Raw genomic sequence first — 18,054 nt, 5'->3', positions numbered from 1 at the left:
TTTCTCATTGTTAGGGGATCATTATAGTATGAAGCACTTAAGGTAATTTACATATTCTGGAAATGCGTCGCGGTTGTTGTGTTCATCTTTGATCATTTATTACAAGTGCGTATTGTTTTTTGTTGGATTCAGCAAAACGTCGTAGAACTTAAGTTTTGAACCGTTTTCTGATGTGATAACATTCAATTTTGGATTTGTGACGGAGGTGGAGGTTAGATTGTCTCATGGTGGGTTGGTTGTTTCTAGATATTCTAATTTGCGTCATAGTTTAGAAGCCATAATTCTGATCAGCCATTTGAGGTTCATTGTGAATAATTATCCAGAACTACTATGCTTATGCTTTTTTTTTCCTTTTGGCTGTCTAGGTAGTGGATGATGGTATGCTCTGGTGTTGAAGTGTTTATAATCTCTTACAGTCAATGCTCCATGAAAATAGCGGAGCTGAGAATATTTAAATGTTATTATTTTTGTCAATCCGTGTAATCATTTTCAGAAAATCTTGTTTAGACTTAAGCTTTAAGTGTGTGAAGAGGGTGCAGTATATGAAACTTCATTTCCTTTATTTGATTGTTCTTTTGTTTGTAGGGGCATACGTAGCACACAATACTTATGTATTTACATATCTCACACCTAATCTTTCATATTTGCACATATAGCTCTCAAATGTTTAATACCACATTAAAAATTGTACTATTATCATTTTTAAAAAGTTAAATACAACTTCTCATGCATAGTTTCATAACACCAAAATGTTAGGTATGTAAATATGGAAGTTTTTGCGTGAGATCTGCAAATACATAACTACGTTTGTAAATTTCCCTTGTTTTTAATGTTAAATGTCAACTATTTGTCATTCCCAGTAAAAACAAACAGTTTTCTCTTTCACAAACTAAATGAATGTTTTTACACTGATTTTGTGTTAAAGCATATAGTTTTTTGTTCTCACCATTTTTACTTCCTAGATCTCCTGACTGATTCTGCTATACATCGTCTGAATGACTAGGACTACAATGTGCTTGATTATGATGAGAAAGTTGTGGACGGGTTCTATGACATATTTGGGCTTCCCAACAAGTTGGGAAGTCAAGGGAAGATGCCATCTCTTCATGATCTCCAAACCAGTATAGGGGATCTTGGGTTCGAAGTTATTATTGTAAATCGCACCATTGATAATGCCCTAGTGGAGTTGGAACAAGTTGCTCATTGCATTTCCTTGGACTTCCCTGCTGCAGAAGTTGTGTTTTTGGTACAAAGGGTTTCTGAGCTTGTTTCTCAGCACATGGGTGGTCCTGTAAAGGATGCAAATGAAATGCTAGTTCGGTGGATTGAAAAAAGTACGGAGTTAAGGAGCTCACTACAAACAAGCTTATTGCCCATTGGTTGCATAAATATAGGTCTCTCTCGTCATCGTGCTCTTCTATTCAAGGTTTGCTTTTCTAGTGTCATATTATTTTCTTTGAACTTCTGCAACCTTTTGAGAAGCATAATTGTCACCATCCCAAAATCTCATAACAAATGAATTTTTCATTTCTCATATATATTTGTTGATGTAACTAGGAACTTGCAATTAGTGCTCTTCAAATAGATATCTATTCATTTATTTATTTACATATATTGTGAGATGGCTATTTTGAAATTAGTTTGCATGCTTATTCTTTACATAAATTCTTAGATTATTGGGTAACAGAGCTTTGTACTTCAGCTTTTAAATACTATAAATGTCATCAAATTCTTTTACTTCTGTAGATGTAAATGTAGGCTGTACACCATGAATTCGGTGCAATAATTATTACCAATTGATTGTGTGTTCTGTAAAGATGTGTATACTTGCGATAGTTGCATTCTTGAATCCTATTCAGTTGGCGACAACTGCCTTTGATATTTTGCACATATGGCTTATTTAGAATTTTGCATTTGGAGGAGGAATTTTTTTTTCCCAGATTGGATTCTTATGATACCATGTTGGTATATGCCTTGAAAATGGTGTACACTATATGCAGTTGTTCAGTTCCTTTTCCATAATGTCAGGTCCTTGCTGATAATGTTGGCATACCTTGCAAGCTAGTCAAAGGAAGTCATTATACAGGTGTTGATGGTGATGCTGTCAACATAATAAAGTATGGTGATCATAGGTATGTGTTCCTATGAATTATATTTGTATTTTCCATCTGTTTTGATATCTTTTTTTGGAGGTTCTTTGCCTAATTACAAAATTTGCCTGAGATTTTTTTTAGTTTTATGTGTGCTATGTTATGCCTTGATGCTCTTAACTTTCCCTGCAATATAAATATGATCCTTACATAAGAAAAGAATTATATTTTCTTTCTACAATCGTTTCTTATTCATCAATTTTTATCTCTTTCAAGAGAACAAACTAATAAAAGAAAAAAAAATTCCTTGTGATATGATCCATGTAATTTAAGGCATTTGAGTTTTGTGAATTTTTGCATCATGATGAATGTTGATTTCACTTGTTTTCCTCAGGAAGAATGTGATACCAGTTTTTATTTTTAGAGTGGAAAAATTTTAAATATTTAAATAATATGTTAATTAAATCTACAATCATACATAAATGATTAAAATACATAAAATTATTGTTTTTAGCAAAAAAATAAACAATTAATAAGATAATGTCACCAAATTTATAATAAGTAAATATAAATGCATAAAAATGTAAAAATTATAAAATTTTAATTCAATTAATTAATTAATCCATTAAAAAACCTATTTAGTTTGACATTTTTAAGGGTAATGTTGAAAATTGAGAGCGGGCAAATTTATAAAAAAATAGTATCTTCTACTTGGGCTTGGCTTTATGATTCCTGTTCCCCCCTTCACAGACCTCATGAAATTGTTGATTATCAGTTGCTTTGCAATTTTATCTTGTTAACTGTAAAATTAGGAATGATGATTGAGATTACCTCTTTACTTCATATTCAAGCATTTGAAGCATTATTAATCATAATAAGGCAGTCCTTATGAAACATCTCACACCCTTCATAGAACTCTATGAAATTGTTGATTATAAATCTCCTTGAAATTGCTTCTTGTGAACTGTGAAACTGGGATTGTTATAAACATGATCACTTGACATTCAAACAATTGAATCACTGAGGGTTCTCGTAGTTTGTTAGTTATTTTGTAATATTAAAATCCTTTTCTGCCTGTTTCTCCAATAAAAAAAATAAGTGTCTAAATACATAATATAATTAAACGTACCTTTGAGCATTTGGACAGTAGAATTTTGTATAATTGGCAATGTAGCCTTTTTTTCCTTTTAATTCTATTAATTTAGGGCATTTTCTGTTAAAATTTCACATTTTCCCCTCTTCCATCTCTCCTATTTTAATTATATTCCATCTCCATGGCTCCAAAAACTGCATTACTGTTGATGATTTTGCAGCTCATATTGCCTGTATGACTTGTATAGCTTGACAGCCGATTTTCCATCAATAGCATGCATATTACCATCAATAACTTTAAAGGTGAGAGTTAACCATGTGGCTGACATTCAGTGGTTGGATTTATATATGCACTAGCCTTTAACACTGCCTCAAGTAGATTGTGCCAATTTTTCAGCATAACAAGGTGAATTCAAACTGTGGTTTATAAAAAAACTTATCAGTCTGTATCTCGATTAAAATTAGTTTAGACCAATACCAAGGCTTCATTTGGATAGTGCTTTTAGCATTTGCGTTAAATTTTTTTACCATGCAGTAGCAGGCCTTTAGATGTCTTAAAAAAGACGTGGATGCCCTTCATAGTTTATTATAATTACACTGATGTTTAATAATCATTCCATTGAAAACTCTACCCGGCTAGAAGAGTTTGTTAGGAAGGAGGGGTAGTTGAGTCCCCTCTAATAAAGAGTAAGGAAGCAGATGCGTATAAGGAAAGAAGTAAGTTGAAGATGGACAGGAGTCTTGTTATTTGTGCCTGCATTGCAGCTTGCCTTCAAGTCCTAGCATAGAATTGTACTTCCTGTAGGGTGTTGGCTTTGTCCTTGCTGTTGCGTAGCATTGCAGAATGAATGGGAGTAAATTTGATAGTTTATACTTGTTTTAGGATATTTGATCATATGATTTTTTTTTCATGGTTTTCTTTTTTATATTTTCTTTTTGTGATTTTGAATCCGTTTGTGTAATTTATCTACCTTTCATGATGTTTCTGTGGTTTCTCCATGTGGGCACCTGTTCTAATAATGAGTTAATTTCTTCCATTGAAGTTTCATGAGTGTTTTTTTGCATCTGATACACTTGTAGATGATTGATATTTTGATATAATTCTCATCTCTTTATCGAACATGATTCCCTAACTACTCATAATAAAAATGTTGTTGTTTGTAGACTGCTTGATCTTTTTGCATTTTAGTAGCCTATATAAAACTTTACAACCAAACCGTTAAAATTAACTTATGAATTAGAAATAACAGCGTAATTGTAGGTTAAAAAGCCTAAATTAACAGCTTTTCAAAATCAATTTCATCACATTTTATCCAACAACAGTTTTTCAACTGACTTAAACAATTGTTTTATCTAATGAAGCCTAACATTGTTCGCGGAGTTGGTTACAATTTATTTTCTTGAGAATGTAACCCTTAGATTTTTTAAAAAAATTTTCTAATCTATTTTATGGGGCAGAGATTGAATTTAATGCTCATTTTCCCTGTGTTTTTCCTGTATTATTGCATTAGTACCATAAAAATTAATTTTTACACTCTTAGCCATTTCTGCTATGGTGCTTCATGGCACGTCGAAGACACATCAGTGTATGTCATGCTAAGAGGATCACAGTACTACATGGCATGTCATGAACATACAGTGCTTGATTTAGCATGACATGTCATGTATAATGTTGCAGGTGGTTAGTGCGTGATGTCTGTTTGCATGTTTAAATATGACTTTGCATGTTTGTATCAAAATGCACAACGTCTTCTTTTGTCAGAGGCATTCTTATTTCTCACTATACCAGTTGAAACTCCTGTAATTGGTAACATTATGCAGGTTATGTTACAATGTTTATGGACATTTGAACTGAATATCTTCAAATTTTGATTATCACAGTTAAAAAATCAAGCATTTTTACTTTTATCTTCCTCTTTGGTTTCAGAGAATTTTTGGTTGATCTTATGGCTGCCCCTGGTACCCTTATTCCAGCAGATGTACCAATTACAGAGGATGCTTCATTGAAATCCTATAATGTAATGGTGAATCAAAACCTAATTCCTTGGAATATAAATAATTCAGGTGACTATTTTTCGAGAGGTGAAAGTGGAAATTACAACTTGGTTGGTGATAAGATGCTTGATGGAAGGCCAAGTCGTGAAAACATGGCATTGCTACCATCTTTACTAGGAGAATCATCAGCAAATGCTGCAAGCAGTTCAAGTGGAAATGCAGAAAGTCTTTATCAGCATGGAATATCTAACCAAATTTTATCTTCTACAAGTGGAGCTACAAGTTCAGGAGATTCTTTGGACTCAAGGAACCTTTTTTCTGAACTTAATCCATTTCAGGCACTTGTAGTTGGAAAGCCTTCTTCAGCTTTTAAAGCTTCTGATCATAGAACTAATGAATATCAAAGGTCAAGAGAGCCAGGTGCATCTGGACCTGGAAGACCTCATAATCAGTCACCGCTGGTTCGTAAAAGTCATTATCCATGCATTGATGTTTCAAACACAAAGCATTACAACTTTGTGGAGGGAGTCATTCCAAAGAATAATGTAGGGGATAGAGATCTTAATACGTCACCCTATGCATCCAGCTCAACTGGAAGCTCTATGTTTAATCCTATGTCTAGTTCTGGTACTGCATTCCCAGTCAGTGCTGATGATACCTCTAGAACTATTGATTGTTCTTCTGGAGCTACGAACTCATCCGTTACTTTAGGACCTTCCCAAAATGGTAAAGTAGTCAGTGTTGATCCTCCGATAAACAAAAGTTTATTCCAAATTCAATCTGAAAAACATGGTTTGCCATTGCGAAACAATGCTTCTCATGAGGCAATGGAGCGAGAAAAAAATGTCAATGCAAAGCAAGACAGGAGAAGGCGCACACATGATAGATTTATGGGCAGGAATATGGCCCCAGAAAATTCAGATCCATCGGTTTCTTACACTCAGGATAGGTTTATTGGGAAGGATATGGTGGAGAATACAAATCACCAAGCTTCTTTGCCATTATCCAGACCAAGCAGAATTGATCCAATGCTTGATGATGTAGCTGAATGGGAAATTCCTTGGGAAGATCTTGTAATTGGTGAAAGGATTGGATTAGGTAATACTAGTAACCTTTTGTATATTTAATTATCTGGAAATTTAACCAGAACTGATGGTATTTTAGATTCAAAATTCTTTTATTTATTTATTTTACCTTTTCATCTCTATTTTGAAGCATGAGGGCAGAACCAATTGCTCAAACTAGCATACAGACATGCCTTCTTCCTGGAATTGTTTGTTGCTACACTAGTTTTGCAACGCTTCTTATTCTTTTCACCTCCTTTGTCTTTTCTTTTTTCCTCTAGCACATACATGCACAGTGAGGGAGAGAGAGGAAAAGGAAGAAAAATTAAAAAAACAAGTTTTAACACTTCGTTATCTGCATCTCTATTCACTACCCAGCTTTGATCTGGGTAAAAAATTTTCACCAGCATGGCAACTCAAAATTCCCAAGAAATTTTGTTTGATCTCCTAAGGAACCTTATAAAAATTCTTTTCCTTATGAACAGGTTCATATGGAGAAGTTTATCATGCTGATTGGAACGGCACCGTGAGTATCATTTATCGTCCTATTTGTAGTTTAATTATCCTTACAACATTGCATGTTATTTCTTTCATGATAGTTCCTCGTTGAGAAAAATAATTCTGTGAATGATGAGTGAAATTGAAATGATTTATTTTAATCATTATCAATTGTTTCTGTTGAACAAACATTTTGAATAATGTAATTGTTGGTATGGCTATTTCAATTGCTTCATATCTTAAGAAACACAGTGGAATACCATATAATAAACTGAAGTTTGGCCAATTTTCGAAGCATTATTCATATTAGTTGAATTTGTTTTGCATTAAAGTTGGAGATTTGGATGTGTTGTGAATGCTTTTTTAATGTTGGCTAGTTTGGGGTAATGGATCCATTTCGAGATTGATAGTGTCCTGTCAAAAAAAAAAAACAAACAAACAAACAAAGATTAGCAGGCTAATAGGCTAATATTAGGTGTTTGCCCTAGGGAGACTATCTAACACTTAAATTAGTAGTTGGACTTGAAGGTGAAGATAATTGAAAATAATTTAACAGAATTTTTTTTTGTAAAAAATGTTCAGTCTTGTGAGGAGAGCCCTTCTTCATTGAAGGTACAAGTTTTTTTTTTTTACTTTTTTCTGGAATGGGAAGAGTGTGGGTGAAAGTTAGCTTAATATTTTTGGGGAGTGAAGGGCTGATGTGCACAGCCTTTAACCTTTGAGATTTATGTAGGTTATGGTTGGAATCGGGTTGTAAGATGGTTATGATATTGGTTTCAAGCATGATTTAAGTTTGATTATCAGATCTTGGTTGGCAACTCAAGATCTATGATTGATTTTATGAATTTGAAGGGGAAAGCCTTCACACATTGTTTATCAATCCAATGGTTGAGATTTGGAATTATTGTCACTGTCTTACTTCCAGTGCATGGAGATTGTACAAATACAAATATTGGTGCCCTTGTATTGATTGTGATTAATTGGTCATATTTTCATAGGTACACGTGAGGAACTAGGTCTTTTGCTTAATTCTTTTCTTCTTGTCATATGATGTTAATAAAGAACGCTAAATTCTTCTCCCGATCATGCCGAAAAGCAGAGAAACATGATGTAGTGCCATCTATGTTAATCGTGGAGTTTAATATCACCAATGGAAGTAGTGTTGGATCTTAATACCTGCAAACATTCTAAACATGCTGTTTTGCAATTTCATCCTAGAAGATTAAAAATAGATGGCTGTTTCTGCTTTCTTGGTGGTATTATGTAGGCTTCCCTTTGAAAGATTGTTTAATTCATACATTTGTAGTGTAATGTTTACCTGCGGATGGAGTTGTTTCCATGACATTTTCATCATGAAACAAGGATATTCATGTCAGAACATTGTTGTTCTTGTTTTAATATGATATATATGGTTTTACGTGGTTGCATTGGTTTATGTTCGGTGTAGAAATATTAAATAATATGTTTATTGCATTTTTTTTTTCATTGGTTTGAAGTTGCTTTATGATCTTGATTTAGTGTGATCAGATGACATAGTATAAATAAAAAGTAGGTTGTTTGATTGAAGTTTTATCTTAATTAAGTAATATATTAGTTATCTATAATGTTTAAAGTGATTGTTGCCTTTTCTTTCTGCAGCTCCTCTAGTAATTAAAGTTGAGGTAGTTTACCTTGCATCCATTTAGGCTCTAACTAGTTTACTCAACCTTGAACTACTGGTATTATTAGTTGAATTTTAGGAGAATGGTAAGCCAAGCAGTTTTTTCCTTAAAAAATTTAGATGCCATTGCTATCGAAATTGCTATTTAAATAACATTACAGTTTGTCTGCAATAAAATCTGTTACAATCATGATTGTCAGGAACTTATAATTAAAATCTTTGAATGCATATCATGCGTTTTCTTTTCATTATTTTGTTCTTCTTTACTGTAAACATTGTGGGATGCCATTTTATTCTATTGATATGTGTGCTTTTTTTTAATAACAGGAAGTAGCAGTGAAAAAGTTTCTAGACCAAGATTTTTATGGAGATGCTTTGGATGAATTTCGAAGCGAAGTAGGTGAAACATTAACTTCTAGCAATATTTTAGTACTAATTTTCTCACCCTTCTTCCTATTTTTTGTTTGCAATAATAAGCTTTCTTAAGTTTATTTTTTTAGGTTCGAATAATGCGCCGGTTGCGTCATCCTAATATTGTTCTTTTTTTGGGTGCTGTGGCCCGACCTCCTAATCTCTCAATTGTGTCCGAGTTTCTTCCAAGGTTTTATTTTCTCTAATTGTAATCTTATTAAATTTTATTTGCTATAATAAAGAGATTTAATTATCTTTATCAATTATCTTATTAAATCTTTTGGATTGTTTTTATAGTTCTTTCCTCCATGTTCATTAGATGTTTATTTTATTTTGTTCAAATATTTGTACAAAACTTCTAACCACATTTCTTTTTTCTATCCGTTTCCCTTCACATTATCTTTACTTATAGTTGTGCAATATGGGTGTATTCTTTCCTTCTATTATATGTTTTTACGCCACTCAGAGCTAAATTTCACATCTTTTTTCATTTCATGTGATTTTCCAGCTATTGAATATAATTGCTTTTATATGCAAGATGCTCAGGATTAGAGTTTCCGAATCTACTTTAATATGATCACGTGCAAAGAGATCTAATGATTTATAGTTTATAATCCATTAATTAATTCATTTGTAACTTTTTTAAATGCAAATAGCATAACTAAAATTAGAAGTGATTGAAAAAAATCTAAAAAATTCAATTGAAATTTAGAACCATATAAAATCAATGAACAATTGTGATTTAATTTTTAAAATTTGAATTTTCAATGTGGCAAATTTGAATAAAATTATGAGATTTATTCAAGCTAATATTAATTTATATTGTTTGAGTATGAACAACTGGTGAAAGTACTAAAATAAGAAAAATGAAACCTCATGCTGGTAGGAGAAGTTTTTAATTGGAATTAGGTGATTGCACTTGTATAACACTTGAATGAATTACACATGAAACTTAGATTGACAAGATTGAAATTTGAATAGAAATTTTGATAAAGCAGTTCTTCGATAACATTCATCTAATTATTCTACTTATAAGCATCTCATTAAACTCAAAAATCTAAAATGCTCTTCCTTTCATATGAATAGCAGTACAATCATTATAGGATATCCACTGGATAAGCAAGATCCATAAGAAGTATTTCTTGTGATAAGTACCATCGATTGTCCACAGAATTTAGCAATAAGGTGATGTTTTCAGCTACACAAATTGAAATCTTGAAAATTTGCAAATAGTTTGGAGCCAGAGTCATCACTTAACACTGATGTATGAAAGTTCATATGATCAACCCCTAATACAATACATTGCTATAGTATGTGGATAACCTCAAATAGATAACATAAATTACTAGTAATAGATATCCAGACTAAGGAACCATGTTTGACCGCTGTCAAATCAGATTAATACTAATAAAAAAAACTTTGTTAGATCAATACAATAGCTTTTGGCTCACCAAAATCATGAGCCAACTACCAGTTAGATCATTCAGAGTGCACATGATGCCAAGCCATTATGAGGGCCATCCCAATAAATAATTCAAATGTCTATGCCTACAATCCCACATCAATAACTCAATCCATTTTGACTTTCATATTTATGCCATTTTCAACTTGGACGCTAATGATTTTTTTTTGACCATCACTCTTATTTATAAGCATTGTTGGCCTATTTGTAGTTTCATATAATCTATTATTTTAGGTGTCCATAATATTCTTTTATATCATAGGTTGATGCTTGGTATAGACTAATCACTGGATCCATTACTACTAGTGGAGATTAGTGGTGCAAATGAGTAACGAGCTCATGAGCCGAGCTTATGGAGCCACAAGCTCGGCTTTTTTATTAAACAAGCTCGAGCTCGAGCTCGAGCTCGGCTCCTTGGCTCGCGGGCCTGCTCGACTCGTTGGTTCGGGAGCCGGCTTCTATCACTATTTATTTCGATTTTTGGTGAGCTCCCGCTGCCTCCTTCTCTTCCGGCTAACAATTTCTTCTTCGCGAGCTCCCGTAAAAATTGACAGTCTGAGCTCGTGAGTCGGCTCGCGATCTGATTGCTACCAGTACTAGCCGAGCTTGAGCTCGAGCTCACACTTTGCCAAACGAGCTGGGTTCGAGCTTGACTCGACTCGTTTGCACACTTACTGGAGATTGATTATCTTATATTTTATTTGATTTTGTTATTTTTTATGTTATTTTTTATTTAAATTCAATGAGACTATTATCTGAAATACAAGAATATCAAACATAAAAAGTGTTATATTAGTTTGAATTTTTATCTTAGTTTAATCCACAATGGTAAATCACCCATATGGTTTCATAGTGCCACAACATCATCACCATCTCAACTAGCCAGGTCATCAAAGTTCAGAGTCAAAATGAGCATGACCGGTCCCATCTTTTGAGATTTTTGGGTGATTGTTTCATCATTCATCAACTTCATTTAATGGAATTAAAATGTTTTTTATTTTACTATTTTCTCTTTATGTGTCATGTTTATAAATATTATGAAATTTGTAAGAAAGAGTATTGAAGTGAAATAACATTCTTTTGGAGAAGTCTTGTCTTCCTCTTTTGGGAGAGCTTTATGGCTTCTTTAATGACTTCGGAGATCACTCTTTGGTGATAGGTTTAATAAATTTAATTAACTTTAATTTATTTAATTTATATATTTAATTGTAATATATTATTATATCAATAATGTTTTTAGATTAATTAATTATTAATTATTTATTTTATTAATGTAAAATTATTTATTATATATTTATTTTATTAAAGTTTAGGTGTTAGATGTGAAAATACATAAGACTTATGTGTTATGTATGTAAATCTCCTTAAAACTTTAAACTCTCACAAACCTCACTTTTTCTCTGGCCTCACTTTTTCTCTGGCCTCGCACAGTTTCACGTCTCCAGTTTTCGTCTGAGACATGAAACTTTTTGTTATGGCGTGCAAGCATTGAAGACAATGACGAGATCACAACATGCAAGGATCTCATAAACTCTAGTCTCTCCTATATTTTCCTTTTCTATTCTTCTCATAAGTCCGACCTGATTAAAAAATGGTGTTGAGAAAGTAAATTACAATCATTGTAAGTTATATATTTCTCTTTCAATTTTACAAATTTTATAATCGATAAATTAATAGGTGCGATCAGATTTGTAGAATTATTTATTGAATTTTTATATAAAAATTTAGATACTCGTTTGAATTTTACTTGTTTATTAGCTCGTTTAAATACACTTTCACTTGTCATAAACAAATCAAGTTCAAACATTGAAAAACTTAAACAATTCAAGCTTGAACAATATATGAAAGCTTGACACAAACTCAAAGTGAATATGAAAAACATATAATTATACAAAGCCAAGTCCGAACCATGATATACTCTACTCGATTACAGCTGTGTCGCTGCATTAAATAAAAATAATCACCCTCGAACTCCGACTCAAACACTACTATATCCATTGCGTCATAGTTCCTACTAATATATTGATTCATTTTGTTCTTATATCTCCTTTCTTTGATCCAAGGCATTTAAACCTATCACATGTAGTTTTGGTTTAATTTACAAGCAGTATATTAAAATTACTAGTTTGCATTTGTGTGATTTTATTGTTTTTATCAGCATGGCAATATACTTAATTTGGGTTCTATTTGAAGATATTATTTCTATGTGTGACGAGTTGTGGAAGCATTTTCTTTCTATGGCTTTTGCTAAGGAATTAGTGGCTTCATTTGTCAAGTAATAATGCCGTAAAAATTGTTTTTCATCTTCATTCTTTGGTGACTAGTTTCCGTGTTAGGGTTGGTGTAGCTCCAGTGGTGGACAAGATTAGAGAGAGTTATCTTAGATGGTTTGGTTACATTAAACTACATTAAACGTCGACCAGTCGACCATCAGATGATCCTGTTAGGAGAATAGATGTTTTGGATTCCACTTATGTTAAGAAAAACTGGGGTAGGCCTAAAAATATTTGGGCATATTGTATAAAAAAATGTTCTTAATCTGTTAGAATTAAATAAAAATATGACACCTAATAGGACACAATGGAGAAAAAGGATTCATGTAGCGAACTCCACTTAGTGGGATAAATACTTCTTGCTAGTTGCTGTTGCTTGCATCTGATATTTTTGCCTGTTGGGAGACAGAAGCTTCCATCGGAGTTATCCTTTTTTGATACTTTATAAATAATTTGATTCATTTTTTTTTTTGGCAAATAGAAGCTCTGACAACTTATTTTTGGTTGCTTACTGAAAGATTTTGATCTATACCCTTTATTCTTCATCTTTCTTTTTTTCAGTTTGTTTAAGTTGTCCTTAGTTATATGATTTAAATCCATTGAATAATTACTTTGAATCAAGGTTTCTAACAATGGCCTGCTTAGTATTTTCTCTCCAATTTTCATCATTTGTGTCTCTTTTCCAAAATAGTTTTAACATCTTAATTTACATTAGAAAAAACGTGTAATATCTGCTTGGTTTTCCATTCAGAGGAAGCTTATACAAGATTCTTCATCGTCCTAATTGCCAAATTGATGAGCAGAGGAGGATCAAAATGGCGCTTGATGTGGTTTGTCTGCTTGCTCATTTGTTCCTTCCTCATGCCTCTGTTACACTATTTCTATTAAGTTTACATCTGTAACACTGCTGTTTTCTTTCTGCAGGCTAAAGGAATGAATTGTTTGCATACTAGTGCTCCAATAATTGTTCATCGAGATCTCAAATCACCAAATTTGTTGGTTGACAAAAATTGGACCGTAAAGGTAAATAGGCTCATGTCCGAAAACTAGAAAACTTTTCATGTCACGAGCTTTTACTAATGGAATCTATTTATCTTGATGTTAAATGTAATTTTTTTCTTTCTGTACTTTCATTGCTTGGCCATTAGCTCTTTAGAAAATGCATTATTGTATGCCATTAGGTATAGACGTGTTTCTTATTGAGATTATGAGAATTGTGGGAAATATTTTGTTAGCTTGATTAGCAAATACATTGAATGAAATCTTACGGACTACGAGAGTACCAATTTGTTGGAGAAAAAACCTTTTGTTAACATTATTTTAGAATAAATTTTTTTAGGATGATGATTAAAATAAGAATTAAATATGAATTATACAATGAGTCATGGTTATATAATAGAATACTGTCTAAAAAACTCACATCTTTATTGAAGCCAATAACAATAAAATTTAGTGTTGGCAAAGGATAAATTTAAGATGTTTGTGTGGCAACGTGAAATAAATGGTTATATTCAAGGTATTATGACATTAAAACCTACTAAATCAAGGAAGTGAAAAGTAGACTTGGGGCTCATTGATCCTCAAGTAAGATGAGTAGATACATTTAATGTGGAAGCATCAGGCAAAACTGGGTTAGATTAAAGACAAATTGATTATAAATTATAAAATAAGTGTAGAATAGCCTTAATACCTCATGCAATTCTCACAAGAATTTAAGGAGAATGCGTTCAAAAAATGAATCAAATTTGGTGATGATTATTAGGTGCATGAAACGTTGAAAATGCATTCGTCTGCTACTTTTGTGAAATAGTTTAATAGTTCTCAACTTACTCTATATTTGCCTTTACCAAGTGTGCTTCAATATGAAATTAGTTGACCAAAGTCGAAGCCAATTTTAGAAAATCTTTGAAAATTGCCTTGGATTATTTCAGTGTAAACCACACTTTCACAAGATACCAATTGAGAAGAGACTAAAATTTGATACTAACTGATTGATGTAAATATATAAATAAGCTAGTTAAATGGCGGAGTCGTAAGGTGAAATTTTACTTATATATATTGTGAATTTTTACTTATATATATTGTGAGGCAAGGCAAGGTGAGCTGAGCCACAAGCCTTAAAATTGAAAATATGTTTAAAATATAAATAGAAAACATTGAGCAGGTGAAATTTGAAAATCTAAAGTCCTTAACCATATTATTTATATTCTAAGTTCATTTGACACAAACATGTACAATCATCCAAAATATGATGTCAAAAAAAAAAAAAAAAAAAAGGCGAGATGCAATCAATATAAGGCTTTGGATGAGCGGCTAGATGTTAAGGAAAATAAAGAGTGGCAAGAAAATATCTAGTGAAATGAGTAGAGATCTGTAGATGGATAGGGTGCTAAGGTGATGAAGGTGAGACGAGCTTAGATCTTCATTTTTTTATGAGCTTGTAGGAGATAAATCAATTTTGATGACTAAGCTATTTAGAACTTAAAACATACATAATATTTTATCTTTTTTTATTTAAATTGATAGAAATGATTTTTTATAATAGTTTAGAATTTTGAAATTGACAATACTGTTTAACTTATGTAAATTTATGGGACCTTGCTGACAAGTTTTAAATGGCGAGCCACAAACACCCTGGCATCTTGCTTTGGCCTATAGAGCATATGCCCCACAAGCTGAATACCTCGATTGTCCAAGGACAATTCAATTAGAGGCCAACTTTTTAAGATTTTGTTGTAATCCCATGATAGGGGGCCTAGAACAGATTTTTAAACGTTTAAGAAATACTTCTGGAAGTTCCCTATTGATCCGTTGATCAATTAAAGGTACCTTGAGTATTGTTATATGGTGTAGGTGGCTTTTTTGTTTTAATTTGATCATCTTCTTTCTGTTCCAGTGAACCAATTCAGTTTTCTAATTTTGCTTATTTACGGGACAGTTGGCTAAATTCTTTTTTGAACTTGCTAGGACTACAACCAGGTTCTTTATTTTGAACTAATTTCAGCAATTGTCCTTCGATTTCTGCATCTCATTTCTTGAAACATTTGCTTGGACATATCTATTGTTCTGGAAATCAAGGCAACCTTTGGATTCTTCTTCTGTATTGTTTTCCTTTTTCTTGACAACAGTTTGTTTATCCTTCTGCGCTCCTATATTGGATCGAGTTCTTTTTGTAGTAAGTCTCAGCGAACACCTAGAAATTAATCTTGAATTTCCCTTTTTTCTTGAATCATGGTTACATCAAATCATGTAATGTGTTTTTTCTCTCTTAGTGATCAAGCAATTGATTGTACCTATAGAATCATAACGATGGATTTTTGCATTACCAATTTCAAACATAAATGTATATTGTTTATATGAATTTAAATAATTACAAAATTATTTTGAAGTTTCAACGTTTATAAATATAGTGTGAACATTGACATCTTGATTTGTATGTCAAGTAATTGTGGTGGGATTTTGTGTGACTTGTGTATTATTTTATAGTTACCCACCTATTCTTAGGTTTTGTTATGTTCAACAACTTGATATAATTAAGAATTTGATTTTTTATTCATAATTTTAAAACATTCCCATGGTTTTATTCTATATAGCACATCACATTGCATAGTCTTGTTGTATTGATTTGCATGACATTTGGTTTACATAAAAAATTCATGTTATTTTTATGCACCACTTTTATACAAATGTCATAACATATATGTTGCACATGACATTACATTGTGACTTCACTATAATGAGCATTTGCATTATTCATTTGAATCTGTATACTAATACATATATTTTCTTTTGTGTTCCTGGAAAGTTGAGATTCATTTGTATATCAACATCTCATAATTACTCAATTAAGGTCGAGGTTTAAAAACTAGGTTCAATTGGTTATAATACCAACTGAGGTACATAAGTTTATGTTTATCATTGGTTGCATACACTGAGGACCTACTTTTAATTTTCTACCTTGAGTCACATAAAGTCTGGAGTGTCAGTCCAGAGTGTCCCTCTCCTTAGAATTGTGAGTGTGAAACTATTTAATTTTGTAATCGATGCCTTCCACGAGTCAATCGTTGATTTGAATTGCTTGGTTTTTAATTAATGAGATTCCAATCTATCTTGCATGTTGTGAGCCACAGATTATTTGGGTCATGCATCATCTATTTCTAGCTAGACATCATACTCATGACCATGGCTCTCATTGATGAGGGGTTTGGACTCTTATGTGTTGCCAAATATGTATGATAATAATAATAATAATATGCCTGAAATTAGTAAGCATCAAATCATATTATACTTAAGTATCTTATTAAAATATAAAATATGTTAAAATTTGAATCATAAAAAGATTTTGTTCTAATCCTCAAGTTCTTTTTCATCACCAAAATAATTTTCATGATAAAAGAAATGAAATAAAATATAATAAAAATGATAATTAATTTTCAAATAAGAAAACTAACTTTAAATTTTAAGCAATGCTTTAAAATTTAAGGAATTCAAATTAATTTAGATTATCTCAAATTACCATAGATGTTTCTTTTATGTCATTTGAGAATTTAAAGAAAATTTACCATAGCTTATAAACACTGCCGTTGCCGGTCCCAAGTCCGGATGCGAAAAGTGGAGGGTTGCGTTAGGTAGTCGACATCCAGCGTAAAACTTGTCGAAAAAAAATCTTGACATGACTCCTTTTGATCATTGTGTAAGTGCTAGGGCGTCCCCTAAAAGCGACGCGATGTATAGCCTGAATACAGTGAAAAGTGTGCAAGAGCCGTTACACCGGTGCCCGGGTGTAGTGTTAAATAAGCAAGGGTTCCCACATTACAGGCGAATGCGGGTAAAGAAGTTAGTCCATGAAACTAATGAAACTAATATTAGGATAGGATCTTGGAATATAGGCACTCTCAATGGTAAATTAATGGAATTAGTTGATATTAGATTCATAGGAAAATTAATATCTTATGTATTCAAGAAACTAAGTGGGTGGGAGAAAAGGCTAAGGAGATTGATAATTTAGGTTTTAAACTTTGGTATTCTGGTAAGAGTCGCACTAGAAATGGTGTAGGTGTAATTATAGATAAGAGTTTAAAAGATAATGTTGTAAAAATTAATAGAGTTGGTGATAGAATTATAGCCCTTAAGATTATCATTGATACTAAGATTTTTAATATTATAAGTGTTTATGCTCCTCAAGTAGGTTTAGATACAGAGTCTAAAGATAAATTTTGGAATGACTTAGAAGACTTAATACAAATGATACCTCTTGAAGAAAGAATTTTTATTGGAGGAGATTTAAATGGACATGTCGGTAGAGTGGTAGAAGATTTCAGAAATATTCATGGTGGCTACGGTTTTGGAGTAACTAATGAAGAAGGTAAAGTTATTTTAGATTTTGCTTTAGCGTTTGATTTTGTTATTACTAATACTTTATTCAAGAAAAGGGATGAACATCTTATTACTTATAAGAGTGGATCTAATAAAACACAAATTGATTATTTTCTTATGAGAAGAAGAGATC

General features: G+C 32.1%; 1 protein-coding gene across 1 annotated transcript in view; it reads left to right on the top strand.

Moving 5' to 3' along the window:
- LOC110018239 (serine/threonine-protein kinase EDR1-like) overlaps positions 1-18,054 on the top strand; it is a 36,842-nt gene that overhangs the window by 528 nt on the left and 18,260 nt on the right. The window contains exons 2-9 of the mRNA XM_020715506.1: positions 1,004-1,426; positions 2,029-2,132; positions 5,110-6,275; positions 6,727-6,767; positions 8,727-8,795; positions 8,900-9,000; positions 13,297-13,375; positions 13,470-13,568. Of these exons, the coding sequence (XP_020571165.1) occupies positions 1,004-1,426; positions 2,029-2,132; positions 5,110-6,275; positions 6,727-6,767; positions 8,727-8,795; positions 8,900-9,000; positions 13,297-13,375; positions 13,470-13,568 (2,082 nt within the window). The remainder of the gene's footprint in view (positions 1-1,003; positions 1,427-2,028; positions 2,133-5,109; positions 6,276-6,726; positions 6,768-8,726; positions 8,796-8,899; positions 9,001-13,296; positions 13,376-13,469; positions 13,569-18,054) is intronic.

Source organism: Phalaenopsis equestris, unplaced genomic scaffold (assembly GCF_001263595.1).
Source record: "Phalaenopsis equestris unplaced genomic scaffold, ASM126359v1 Scaffold000002, whole genome shotgun sequence".
NCBI classification, from domain to species: Eukaryota; Viridiplantae; Streptophyta; class Magnoliopsida; order Asparagales; family Orchidaceae; genus Phalaenopsis; species Phalaenopsis equestris.
This window is presented reverse-complemented; position numbering and strand designations above follow the sequence as displayed.